This window comes from Octodon degus, unplaced genomic scaffold (assembly GCF_000260255.1).
Source record: "Octodon degus isolate 3935 unplaced genomic scaffold, OctDeg1.0 scaffold00017, whole genome shotgun sequence".
NCBI classification, from domain to species: domain Eukaryota; kingdom Metazoa; phylum Chordata; class Mammalia; order Rodentia; family Octodontidae; genus Octodon; species Octodon degus.
In genome coordinates this window covers 14850268-14862786 of record NW_004524593.1, presented here as the reverse complement: position 1 = coordinate 14862786, position 12519 = coordinate 14850268, and the positions used below count along the sequence as shown (strand labels likewise).

General features: G+C 40.7%; 1 protein-coding gene across 10 annotated transcripts in view; it reads left to right on the top strand.

Moving 5' to 3' along the window:
- The window catches only part of Angel2 (angel homolog 2), a 15590-nt gene extending 7012 nt beyond the window's left edge, over positions 1-8578 (top strand). For all 10 annotated transcript variants that reach the window (XM_023710271.1, XM_023710264.1, XM_023710261.1 and 7 more), the window contains 7 exons: positions 370-626; positions 1756-1825; positions 2852-3273; positions 4085-4211; positions 4595-4652; positions 5874-6037; positions 7475-8578. In XM_023710271.1, the coding sequence (XP_023566039.1) occupies positions 372-626; positions 1756-1825; positions 2852-3273; positions 4085-4211; positions 4595-4652; positions 5874-6037; positions 7475-7623 (1245 nt within the window). In that variant the 5' untranslated portion in view covers positions 370-371 and the 3' untranslated portion in view covers positions 7624-8578. The remainder of the gene's footprint in view (positions 1-369; positions 627-1755; positions 1826-2851; positions 3274-4084; positions 4212-4594; positions 4653-5873; positions 6038-7474) is intronic.
- Positions 8579-12519: the final 3941 nt, after the last annotated feature.

Here is a 12519-nt window from a genome sequence, read left to right as displayed (position 1 = left end):
TCAGCTGTGACGTAGATCTGTCATACTGGTTATAAAGACACTACGTCTGTATAGAAGCCCTTCTCTACCACAAGGATGGAGAAAGCACGGCCTCTGTGTAGTCTTAGCTCTATTAGCACACAATCTCAGCTGCCACCGTGACTAGCCAGACCCTGGGAAGCCTGTCGTGTACCCCTCGATCAGTCACTGTGTCGTTTGGCTGCCTTTGTTTGATGATAGCTTCTAGTCATGCAGTGCTGTATTGCCATTGCCTAGGGAAAAATTTTAATTCATTGACTGAGAATGTTTAAAAAGATATACTTCTACACAAGAAACTACGTGGTCTCCTTTCAATTAATTCTTTGTGCTTTGTCTACTGTATGTTAACAGGCATGATAAAAAGGAATTGGGAATATGTGTGTGACCATAATAAGGAAAATGCCAAGATCCTGGGAGAGGAAAATGTCGATCCCAGATGTGAAGACAGCGAGAACAAGTTCGACTTTTCAGTGATGTCCTATAACATACTTTCACAAGATTTGTTGGAGGATAATTCACACCTGTACAGACACTGCCGGCGGCCAGTGTTACATTGGAGTTTTAGATTTCCCAATATTCTGAAAGAAATTAAACACTTTGATGCAGATGTAAGTGCAAAATATCAAAATTTTCCACGTAAGGACAAATTGGATTAAATACCTCATTTGTGCATTTGGGGATGAAATGGTTTCATACATTCTATTTGAGGGGAAAGAAGAGAAGATACTAAGGAAGGGTAATGGAACAATGCTTAATGAGGCATTGTGACTTCCAAGAGTCGTTTGCTGGTGAATGGTTGTATAAATAATCAAAATAATCTTCTGAATCTGAAAAGGATCTGAAATGTTTTAAATGTTGGCCAGTTTTGGGACAAGGACTGGCATACTAGGTAACATACGAGGTAAATATTTTTATTTGAATTTTTAATAATTTATGCAGAAATTCCATCTAGATGATAGCATTCAAAGAAATCAATCCAGAACACTAGTACTAATTAACACGTAAATTCAGGAAACATAGTCTGACATAAATTAAAAATATGCCTTTTGCAAGATAGCAACTTATAGATGGTAAGAAAGCGCCCTGTGATTAAAGGGCTAGGGTTTTGAGATTGCTCAAATTTGGAGACCTTAGTTTGATTTATAAGTAACAATATTATAAGTCTTTTATTTTGTTCTCAAGTTTGGATTTTGGAAAGCCTATTTCTTTTTTTAAATCAGATTTTCTTGGTGCATATTAAATATGCATAATCTGTCCATCTTAGAGGACTTGTGCCTGTATGTGTACAACTTGATTTCTTTTTTCTCCATTCTCCGTGCTTCCCTTTAGCCTCCCTCCCGACCACATTTACAAAGCTTTGTTTTCATTTTTTCCTTCTTGTCTCAAGAAGCCTAGTTTTTTGTGCTTTGTTTTGTTTTTGTATTTAGCATGGGGTCTATAGGGTCTCACTACACAGATCAGACTTATAGTGATTCTCCTGTGCTCAGCCTCCCAAGAGCTGGGATTACAGGCACGTGCCACCACGCCCAGTCTCATTTGCCATCTCAGCGCGCCCCGGGGGCGGGGCCAGAACTGCAGGCAGGGGTTGAACCCCAGTCACTGCGCTCTGCCTAAGCAGGCGCTTTAGTCCGCCATGCCATCTGGCCGGCCCAAGAAGCCTAGTTGTAAAGATGAAAACAATGGAAAACTCACACTTGGATCTCTTTATGTTAATCCAAGCTGTTTTTTTCTTCCAAGGTACTTTGTCTACAAGAAGTTCAAGAAGATCATTATGGAAAAGAAATCAGGCCAAGTCTGGAATCACTGGGTACAGTGTAACTTATTTTAGCTAGATATGCTTTTGAAAATTTGTGAGTTATTAAAGCATAACTTGCTAATCAAAGATATATGGCATATTTGGGCTAAAAAAAATCTTAATTTTAAAACTGTATTTATTTCAAAAAGTCAAGAGAAAGAGAGAGGGGTTTCATTTGGAAGTTGCTCATTGCCCCGGAGTTGCCTTGCCTGCCACTACACATCTCAGGCTCTGAGCTCCACAAGCGCAGGGATGCTCTGCCTGTGCATCATTTCAGCGGCAGGGTTGGAGCTTTGTAACAAGTCAAAGCTTAAAGCCTTTGGAGAAATGCTTTTATAAACAGGTCATCTGTAGCCTCATATATTTGAGAAACATGCTACTTTGCATGCATTCAGCAGCTAATTTTTAGTGCCTGTTCTAGACAATGGAATAGGGAGAACACTGGGCAAAACAGGTAAAAAAGTTTCCTCCTCTGTAGAGAAAAGCCAACAATAAACCAAATATGTGACGAATGTGCTTAGTAATGATAGCTTTCCAGAAAGAAACAAGAAAGTGCAGTGGAAGAGATTTTAAACAAAACAATTAGACAAATTGATATTTGAACAAATACTTAAAAGAAGTGAAGAAATAAGCCAGGCTCAGAGCAGTCTTTGCCACAGAAAGTCCTGGTTTTTAGAATGTGTTTGAGGTGAGAGAGGCAGCCAGTGTACTGTGAATGGAGTGAAGGAAAGAGTTACAGGCAAAAAAACACAGTGATTAGGGGTGGGGAGGAGGGTAGATTGGTAAATCCTTGCTGTCACTGCGGTGACTGAGTTTGACTGGGTTGGAACTGGGCGAGCGTCGATACACACTGGTGTAGTGTGGCTGAAAGTTTGCCGGTAGACAGAACTGTAAACCCTTCCTACACATTTTGGTTACACCACTTACTACCGTCCTACGCGACTAATGGGGAAGTGATGTTCAAAGATAGTGGAGCTGTGTTTTGACATGTGTACTGTATGAGGACAGTCCCTTGTTTTAAATTCATCTCTCCTACAGGTTATCACTGTGAGTATAAGATGCGCACAGGAAGGAAACCTGATGGCTGTGCCATTTGCTTTAAACATTCCAAGTTTTCACTCTTATCCGTGAACCCAGTGGAATTCTACCGCCGTGATATCCCTCTCTTGGACAGAGACAATATTGGATTAGTTTTACTCTTGCAGCCCAAAATGCCCTGTGCCGCCTCTCCAGCTATCTGTGTAGCTAATACACATCTGTTGTACAATCCTCGGCGAGGTGACATTAAGCTGACCCAGCTGGCAATGCTACTGGCAGAGATTTCCAGTGTTGCTCACCAGAGAGATGGCAGTTTCTGCCCCATTGTTATGTGTGGTGACTTTAACTCTGTTCCTGGTTCTCCACTCTATAGTTTCATAAAGGAAGGAAGGTTGAATTATGAAGGACTTGCTATAGGAAAGGTAAGTGGTCGCTTTATCGTTACCAGGAGATGAACTTCGTTGCTTTGTGTCCTCACGTGAGGGCTGCTCATTATGTACGTGGCTGTTGAAAATCTCAGAGGAGCCAGTACCTCGCTGGCAAGCTGCAAGGGCCTTCCCAGTAGCTTGCTACGCTTGACCCGTGTCTTTGGCAACATTCTGCCTGAAGGAATTAGCAGGCAGCCAGAAAGGGGGAGGACAGGCGGGGCGAAGAAGGAAAGACATTAGCAGACCTGGGGACCTCACAGAGAAGGAGCATGTACAGTGATGGTGGGGTAGAACTTAGCATGCTGGGTGTGGGCGACGCAGCTGGCAAAACTAATTAATGGTTATTGTATAAGTTTTCCTTTCTATAATGAGATATAATTTCATTCTTTAGCTTAATATAATTTAGCCCATGCTATTACTGTTTTTGTACTTTCCTCTGCTTACTATAAATCACTTAATTCTCAGTATACTTAACCAAAGTAAGCTCTACTTCACTGGAATTTTGAGTGATAGTTTTAAAATTTCAAAGAGTTGATCTCTCAGTATTTGATTAGCTGAGAGCTGCAGACCATTTCAGTGTTCAAATAGAGAAAAAATGTAGGGGAAGGTTGTCATTTTCAAGTAAACAGTGAGCGCTTTCTGAAGTGTATTTGAACATGATTTTATGTGCACAAATAATTAATGAACAAAGAAAGGGTAATATTTACCATTCTTGAAATACCTTTTATTTAAGACATAACTTTTCAATAATACATACATTATTTAAAATCTATTCACTTAAGACACCTGTTGAAATTTTGTTTAGGTATCTGGCCAAGAACAGTCTTCACGGGGACAAAGAATTTTATCTATTCCCATTTGGCCCCCAAACCTAGGTATCTCCCAGAACTGTGTGTATGAGGTACAGCAGGTACCAAAAGTAGAAACATCAGGTAAGTCTTCACAGTGTTGTGACAGCGGCTGGGGAGTAGGGTGCCCTTGAAGATATAAAACTACATTTTGAAAGGGATAGCATCCCACGGATGAATAGGCACCATTACATGGTCATCCCTTTGTTTTGTAAGAGCTCCAGGTTTACTTGTTACCGTGGAACAGCTGAAAGATCTGTGCATGAATTACGTGCATGTTGCCCTGGAATTGTCGCATTTTCTTGTTCCTAATTCTGGAGGCCAGCAAGCCACAGGCTCCAGGATAAAAGGTGTAACGAGGCCTGGCCCGACGCGGCACAGAGACTGCTGCTAAGCGAGAGGGCGAGACTCGGGGGACGGGCCAAGACGCCATCGGTGGGCTCATGTGTTTCTCTCTGTCCTCACAGATGGCGACTTAACACAAACACAGCTGGAGAAAACAGAGGTCCTAGTAACAGCCGAAAAGTGAGTTCCGGAAAGCAACGGTAGATAGTTCCTATTGAATAAAAATCATTTCTCAAAAATCACTTGGATTGAAAATGAAGGTGATACTACTTCCTGATGGGAAAGAGTGCTTGCTTGCACGTGAAGTCGACAGGGATCGGAGCAGTTCAGCTGCTTTTAGCTGTGGGATTTGGGGCAAGAAAGTTCCCATCTCTGAGGTGGTTTCCTTGTCTGTAATTTTGGACTGTGAGGTTTCAGAGAAACAAAGCAGTGCAGTGTCGGATGCTAAGGTGGTGTTAGGAAAGCAAGCAGTTTGTCTGTGGGCCTAGACCGACCAGCTCATGTCTCTGAAGCTTACTGCCACTACCTGTTTAAACAGTGGAAAGGTGGCAGGAAAATACTGATTTTCAGTCTTTTTTGACTTACTAGAGCCCAAAACAATCTGAGACAATTGATCCAAAAAGAATGTGCCAGTAGAAAAGATGATTATTTTTGTCTCCTGAACTCTAAGAAGAGGACATCAGAGGTAGAAAGATAAAAGTCTTGGATTTGTTATTAAAGAAATGTGAATTTTTTTAATACATATATTTGGTGCAGGGTCTCACTGCGCAGCTCAGACTCGTAGTGATCCTTCTGTTTCAGCCTCCCCAGCTCTGGGATTGCAGGCATGAGCCACCACTCTCAGTCTTGGTGGCCGGCTCAGTGTGCCTGGTGGTGGGGCCGATGTGGCATGTAGCGCTGGGGATCGAACTGCAGTCCCTGGCTTGCCTAAGCAGGTGCTTGGTCCACTTAGCTATCTCGCCAGCCCTAAGAAGTGTGAATGTTTGGGGCTGTGGTTGAGGAATGGTTGTATTTTAATAAGTCTTTCTGCAAGATTCTTGAAATGTTTTATTTGCTTTATTTTGTAACTTTAAAACCAAATTGGAAACCATCTCCTAGCCCTGAAATGCTAAGTTGTTTTACAATATTTGTTCATTAAGTGAAGGTTCTTAAGCATGTCATTAATAATTAAAACTCGTTAGAATGCTAGTAACTGAGCTTTTTATTGTCTCCCTCCATGTATAGCCTCTCAGTAGCTCTCTAGGAATAAGTGAGTTGGCACATTATGACATGGTCTGTTTAAATAAAACATCCACTTCTGGTCTCAGTGTAGGGAGTAAATGTGAAATTACCATCAACAGGAGAGGTTACACAAGTCATGGAAATCTTGCGGATAGTAAGTACTTTCTCTTTTCAATTTAGATTATCTTCAAGTTTACAGCACCATTTCAGCTTGTCCTCCGTTTACTCACATTACTTTCCTGACACTGGGATTCCAGAAGTGACCACCTGTCATTCCCGAAGTGCCATAACTGTGGATTATATTTTCTACTCTGCAGAAAAGGAAGACGTTGCTGGGCACCCAGGTAAAGACTAAGTGTAATCTTCATTCTGCTTGTGAGAACAGGAGCTCAAGTGCCAAGGCTGACATGGAAAAAGTTGGCTTCATCTAATGAAGTCTCAGATGTAGAAGTTAAAAATGTTTTTAAGTAAACAGATTGGAAGTATATGTGAAGAAATCAGATTGCCTGCATTTGATCAAAAAGGCAATAAAGCAAATTATTACCTAAGAATTAATTAACCCTCAGTGCTTCTGTCAGTTGCACTTAGCTCCTGAATTACAGGGCGTGTATATTGTCCTTTATTCTTGCTTCCCATAAGTGCACCATTGCACGTACAGAAACTGAATCTGTTCACGGTCCTCGTACATTTCTGTGGTGCAGTTCACTAAGTGTGCTGCCTTCGTTGTAGGCCAGGCTTACGCTGCCAACACCAGAGGGGGGTGTCTGCAGCCCCTCGAAGGTGGGCTTTTTCTGAAGAGGAAGAGAAGTGTGGTAACACTGTGTGTTTGCAAAAAACAAAGGCACTAACACTTTTCTTTGTATTGGCTCAATGAAAATCAGACTGAATAATGACAGGATTTAAAACGAGGAAGAAAAGAATAATTGGAAATCTAAAAATATTCAGAAGTCCTGAAAGTCCCAAACAAGACAGTTTGTTTTCCTTTTCTTTCTGTTCTGCTTTTTGTGTGGTGTTTTCCCTTTTCTGGCTCATCCTTTCCCTTCCATGAGGGAATTACTATGTTGGTAACACTCAGGAAGGGCTCATTCCTCCCACTAAATCGACGCTGTGAGCCGAGCTTGCTCCTTTTCCTTTGTAGTCCGGCCAGTGATGTCATGTGTACAGAAAGGCACTAGGTGGCACCAGAGTCGTGGATCGCCTCAAATCTCAGCAGTCAGACACCGTGCCACCTTTTATTCTGCTTCCAGGGCAGCTCGCAGACTGAATGATAACTTATCTCCTCTCACCTTATAAACTACTCACACGGCTGTAGTTTGGGTCTGTTCAATTTTTCACAAAAAAAATGGCTGGTGGATGAATTAAGTGGCTGTCAATCCCAGAATACTTCATAAAAATTTAAAGGCTGGGTGTGGTAGCACATGCCTGTAATCCCAGCACTTAGGCTGAAGGAGGACCCTTGTGAGTTTGCGACCAGCCTAGGCTCCAAAGTGAGCTCAAGGCCTGCCCGAGTTGCATAGCAAGACCCTGAGTGGTGGGATTGCAGACTTGCACCACCGTGCCCACTTTTACAAATTTTATGTGCTCCATTAATTAAAGATTATTTGCAGAACATTTGAAATTCTGTGTAACTCAGCAAAACTTATTCTAAAAACTTTCATATTAGTCTTTTGGAGCCAGTCTCAAGTTCTGTTTCATTATTATTTAGAAAAAGTATTTGTATAATTACTTTGCAGCAGCTTGTTGACAGTTTCCCTAAATCTCTGTGTGTTTCTTTAATGGAGGAGCTGTTGCTTTGGCTGGTGGCTTGAAACTTCTCGCGAGACTCTCGCTTCTCACAGAGGAAGACTTGTGGACTGTTAACGGACTTCCAAATGAAAATAATTCCTCTGACCATCTGCCTCTGTTGGCTAAGTTCAGACTTGAGCTCTGACTCTTCTTTGATTATGTACATAATTTTTTTCAAACTTACGTCCTTTTTCAGCACATGTAAAGTTGTTGAATGTTTGCATGTTTATTTTTGTGCTGTGGAGTAACAGATACCAAAAGAAGTTTATAATAATTTTCTCTTTCAATAATGAAAAATATTTTCCTGACAAGATCTAAATACTCTTTATTGTAAAAGAGGTATAAATATTTTTTATTCTAATTCTAGTAAAATTGATAGTGGTTTTTAAATGTAGCATATCTTCTTTAGTCTGCTTAGGGAAGCATTTAATTCATGTTTTTGGCGAGCTTTGCGGTGGGTCCAGACTATACATGGGTTCTTGAAAAACACAGATTGGCTCCTTTCTGCAAGGCCTAGTTTCTTTGGGGAAGCCCTTCGTTGGGGCCTAATTAGTTCACCTAAGAAGTCACTGGGTCATTCACCAGTGTCCAACCATGCTAGTGTTTGAAGGCGCTTGGTAATGCTTTTTAAATAATACAGAAACGTGCGCCATCTCAGTTCTGGGCAGAACCACAGAACCTGCTTACAGCTGGTTTAGAGAGTTTGGGGAATGCGGGCTGCTGTGCAGTGAGGGAATGAATCCTTTGCGCGTGCCTGCTCTTCTGCCTCTGTCAGCCAATGCTGGCCTCAGAGAAGCAGAGCTGGGGGCTGGGCCTGGTGGTGGTTTTTTCCTTCTCTTTTTTACATTAGTTGCAAGAATAGATCCCTGGGTTAAGGGAGGCATTTATTTTACTGAACTGATTCTATAGACATTTATTTTATTAAGAAAGTTGTCACTGGAACAAAGGGGCAGCTATGAGACTCCTTGTGGTGCGACTCAGGACCTGAGGAGGTTGCGAAACTCTCCCTGCGAGAGCCTGACCTGCAGCCCGCAAGTGCTTGCGGGAGGGAGTCGTCTTGACTGCGTGAAGGTTTCTCCTTGGTTATCAGAGTTGCATTTGACTGCGTGAAGGTTTCTCCTTGGTTCTCAGAGTTGTATTTCACAGTGACACCCTCACGCAAGGTGGTGCTAACCCTTCATGAGCTGGTTGTTAGGAGCAGGTTTACTCAAAGGCCTACCATTGATTCTAGGTAAATGTTTGAATAAACATTTTTGAAACAAAGTAAGTGCAAATGTCCTTTTTTAAAGACAGTAGGCTCAGGAGTTACAGGCATTTTTACGAGGTCATCACTTTGCACTGAACTATAAACATTTTTACAGTGAGTTTTATTTTAACAGTCTTGGACTTTAAAATTTTTGTACCAAATAGCTTACTACAATTATTTTTAAAAACTAAATCAGATGAAAGCTCAAAAGGAGGCACATGGGTTATAAAGATTTATCTAGTAAGAATTGTAATAAGCAAGTACTTGTAAATGTTTGACTTCTTACTGTTTAAGTTTTATCTATAGTATTACATATATATATATAGTTCCCAGATTTTCCAGTTTTTAGAAGTAGTTTGCAGAATATTGGATGTCCTGGTTAGCAGATACAGTCATCATCTATTTGTAATTCTAGTATAATAGCCCTCTTTAGTATTGCGAAAAGAGAAATGAAAATTCATATATTAATTACTTATTTGAACTGAGTGGCCTTACTAGCAAGTAACATCTGTGTGTAGGTCATTGTTAGCAAGCTAGCATCCCCGAAAGCCTCTGAGCAAATTGCATTTTTTTATATCTAATGAACACATTGTCAATTTAGGCCCGTTTTCTGTTCTTCACTTAGATAAGAATTCTTAAAATTTCTTTCTACTTTAGCTTATCATGTGGAGTATTATTGTGGCCCAGAAGCCAACAGACTAGTGTGACCTCCTCACAAGTTTCTAAAGCTCCTCTAAAAGTGATTACTTAAATTTTCTGTTTATCTTTATTTTTTCTTGATCAGAAGAGTTGATAACTCTGCTGGAACCTTATATTTACCTGTTGAAACCACATCTCTTACAATCTTACATGTTTTACAATCCAAATTCTAGATGCAAAGAGAAATTATAATAAATTTTTGTTTTAGTATGGCTTTGTATATCAAGGTAATATGCATGTTTGACATCATTTTTTTTTCCTCCCCGGAACTTAGCTACTATGTGCTTTTAACTCTTTGCTTTTCTAGAAAAACAAAATGCCAGGGAATTCAAGGGCTTGGGGAAACAAGTGTGAAATCATTTGCACTTTGTATTTGTAAATTATGTAATAAATTACTATACCCCTACGTCTGTGCCTGCAGATTCTGTGGTGGGGTAGTAGGGTGTATGCTGGACTTGTGCTCTTCAAAACACTATTACTTCATCCCAGCACTCAGGAAGCTGAGGTAGGAGAATCAATGCAAGTCCAAGACCAGTCCAGGCTACTAAGTGAGCTAGCTCAAGGACAGTTGAACAGCACAGGGAGACCTTGTCTCAAAAAGAAACCAAACTATTCTTCCGTTACCTTTCAGCCTGTATTATGTAAGGTAATGCTAAAAGACCAAGTTAGTCAAGATGGCAAAATAATATTTTAATTTTTTTAGTCTGGAAATCATATTTGAATTTGGAAACTGTGAACGAGGACATGTGGAGGTCATCAATCAGCTCACTAGATCATTTATGAAATAGGAGAACAAGGAGATGTAGCATGCCACCATGTATTACGCAAAGCAAAGCGAAGCCATCTCTAGGTTGCCAGGATGGTTTTATTAAAGTCCCATGCTGTGTATAAGCATACGAGTGACAAGGAAAAAGGAGCTCGGAACATGCACTTATCTGGCACTCTCTAAAATACCGTTGTACAAGTTTTCGTTTACTTAGAAAAATACCCACTAAAACAGTCACAGTTTTCTTAAGATTTAAAATAAATGTATTGGCCAGAACAAAGTCCAAAAGAATAAACAAGACTCTGAATTGTGTGTCAAAAAAACTGTACAAGGCTGTACACAAAACTACAGCTTACAAAAGCCTTGGGTATAGGAAGAATACTGAATTCAGATTTTCAAAGTTTTATTTACCAGTATCAGTTAATAAAAATCTTATGAAACAGTTGACTTAGAAAAAGTGAAATGTTCATGATTTCAGTGTATATAGAAAATACTGAATGTCACTTTCTGAAATAAAGTGTACTCAAAACAGCACAATTAGTCTCATATTAAGATTTCTGTCCTTCATTTAAACTTTGCATCCATTGCCATTGATGGCCTAACTGTACAATTTCTTACATAATTACTTTTAAAAACTAAATTCCAAATTAACTTTTTTTTTTTATCTTTTGAATTACAGTCAATCTTAAGATCAATTGTGGGAAGTAAAATATGTTGGTTTTGTTGTTAGGTCATTTGGGGTGGTTGGGGTTGTATTATTGAGTTAGTATTTAGGAGTTGATGACTTTCCTATATCTGGTAGGAATTAATACTCGCTGGGCAGTAGAAATAGATTTTTTAAAAACATTTTAAATGAATTTTCATGTTTCTGGGACTTAACTCTTGCCTTGGGGACATAAATCTAAAAATCAAGGCATGTTGAAGCAGTTAGGTTACTAGTTAAATCATTAGGCCAGTTGGCAATTTTAAGGCTTACATGACAGCATATCAGCAAGAGTTTTATATTCCTGTTTTTTTCTTGTAGGCAACAAGAAGCCATGCAAGTAGTTGACCTTCTGTGCCTCTGACAGGGCGGTCCGTAAGCCCTGCGCAGCAAATGCTGCTCCAAGCTCCTAGAATGGCTACAGTGCTTTAAGTAGTCTACTACTGACTGATGTAATAAAGGTTCAGGTGCATAAAAAGAACACACGGGGCGAGTCAGTATTGTTTCAGAGTGAGAAGTGATTCACTGCCACTTCAAAGATCTCAGTACGTGTGGCCACGAGGTGGCCACAAATGGGCATAGTGTGGAGGCAGACGACAGTGGCTTTGGTGCTGCTGAGGGAGCCTAAGACCTTGCGCATGCTAAGCGTGAGCTCAGCAGCTGAGCCAGCCTCTGACCCTAACAATTACTTTTAAACTAACTGATAATACTATTCGCAAGGAAAGCAATTAAGTTCAGAATTTTTAACTGAAGTTGCACTTTAGCGAGATGTATGACTTCCTGTCAGGAAGACAAATCTTGCATTAATAACACTGAGTTTTACAGTGCAGGGAGCTCTTGGGCACACAACTGAAGAGTGAAGTTCTTTTGTTTTCTGCATCACCTCCAGACTGTCAAAGAGCAGTTTCTTAACTTCTTCATTACTTTCCTATAACCATCCTCAGAGAAATCCAGAGACGTACTGAGACTGAAGCTACACGTCTGTTCTCTAGCAGCCTTCATGTAGGGCTGTCCTTTGGTCTCATGAGTTGGCATGGTTGCCGCCATGCAAAGAAAAGCAGCAGAAGCCCTGCTCCTGCTATGTGGACCTTCCAGTCTGTGCATGTCCTTAGAAGCTACGCCATAACCAAGATACACAGCCTCCATGGATGGGGCACACAATACAGCGGGGCGCTAAAGGGCCAGCAAGATAGCTCAGCCGACTAAGCACCTGCTCAGGCAAGCACAGGGCCCAGGGTTCGATCCCCAGGCACCACATGCCATGCCGGCCCTCCCCCCAGGTGCACTGAGCTGGCCGCTGAGCTCAGGCATGGTGGTGCACGCCTGTAATCCCAGCGCTGGGGAGGTTGAAAACGAGCATCACTACAAGTCCAAGCTACATAGTGAGACCCTGTACCAAATACAGTAAAAAAAAAAAAAAAAAAAAAATGGAGCTCTGGATAAGATGATTTCTGTTTAAAAAAATTATTCTCTAATATTTTCCAGTACTTTGTAAATGTCCTGAAGTATGACACCAAAAAGCATGAGATACTGGAGGTATCACATATCACATTAGGCCTTAATATAAGACATCAGAACCTGTTTAACAGCAAGCCCTCCAGAATCAGAGCCTGACTTGAGTGTAGAA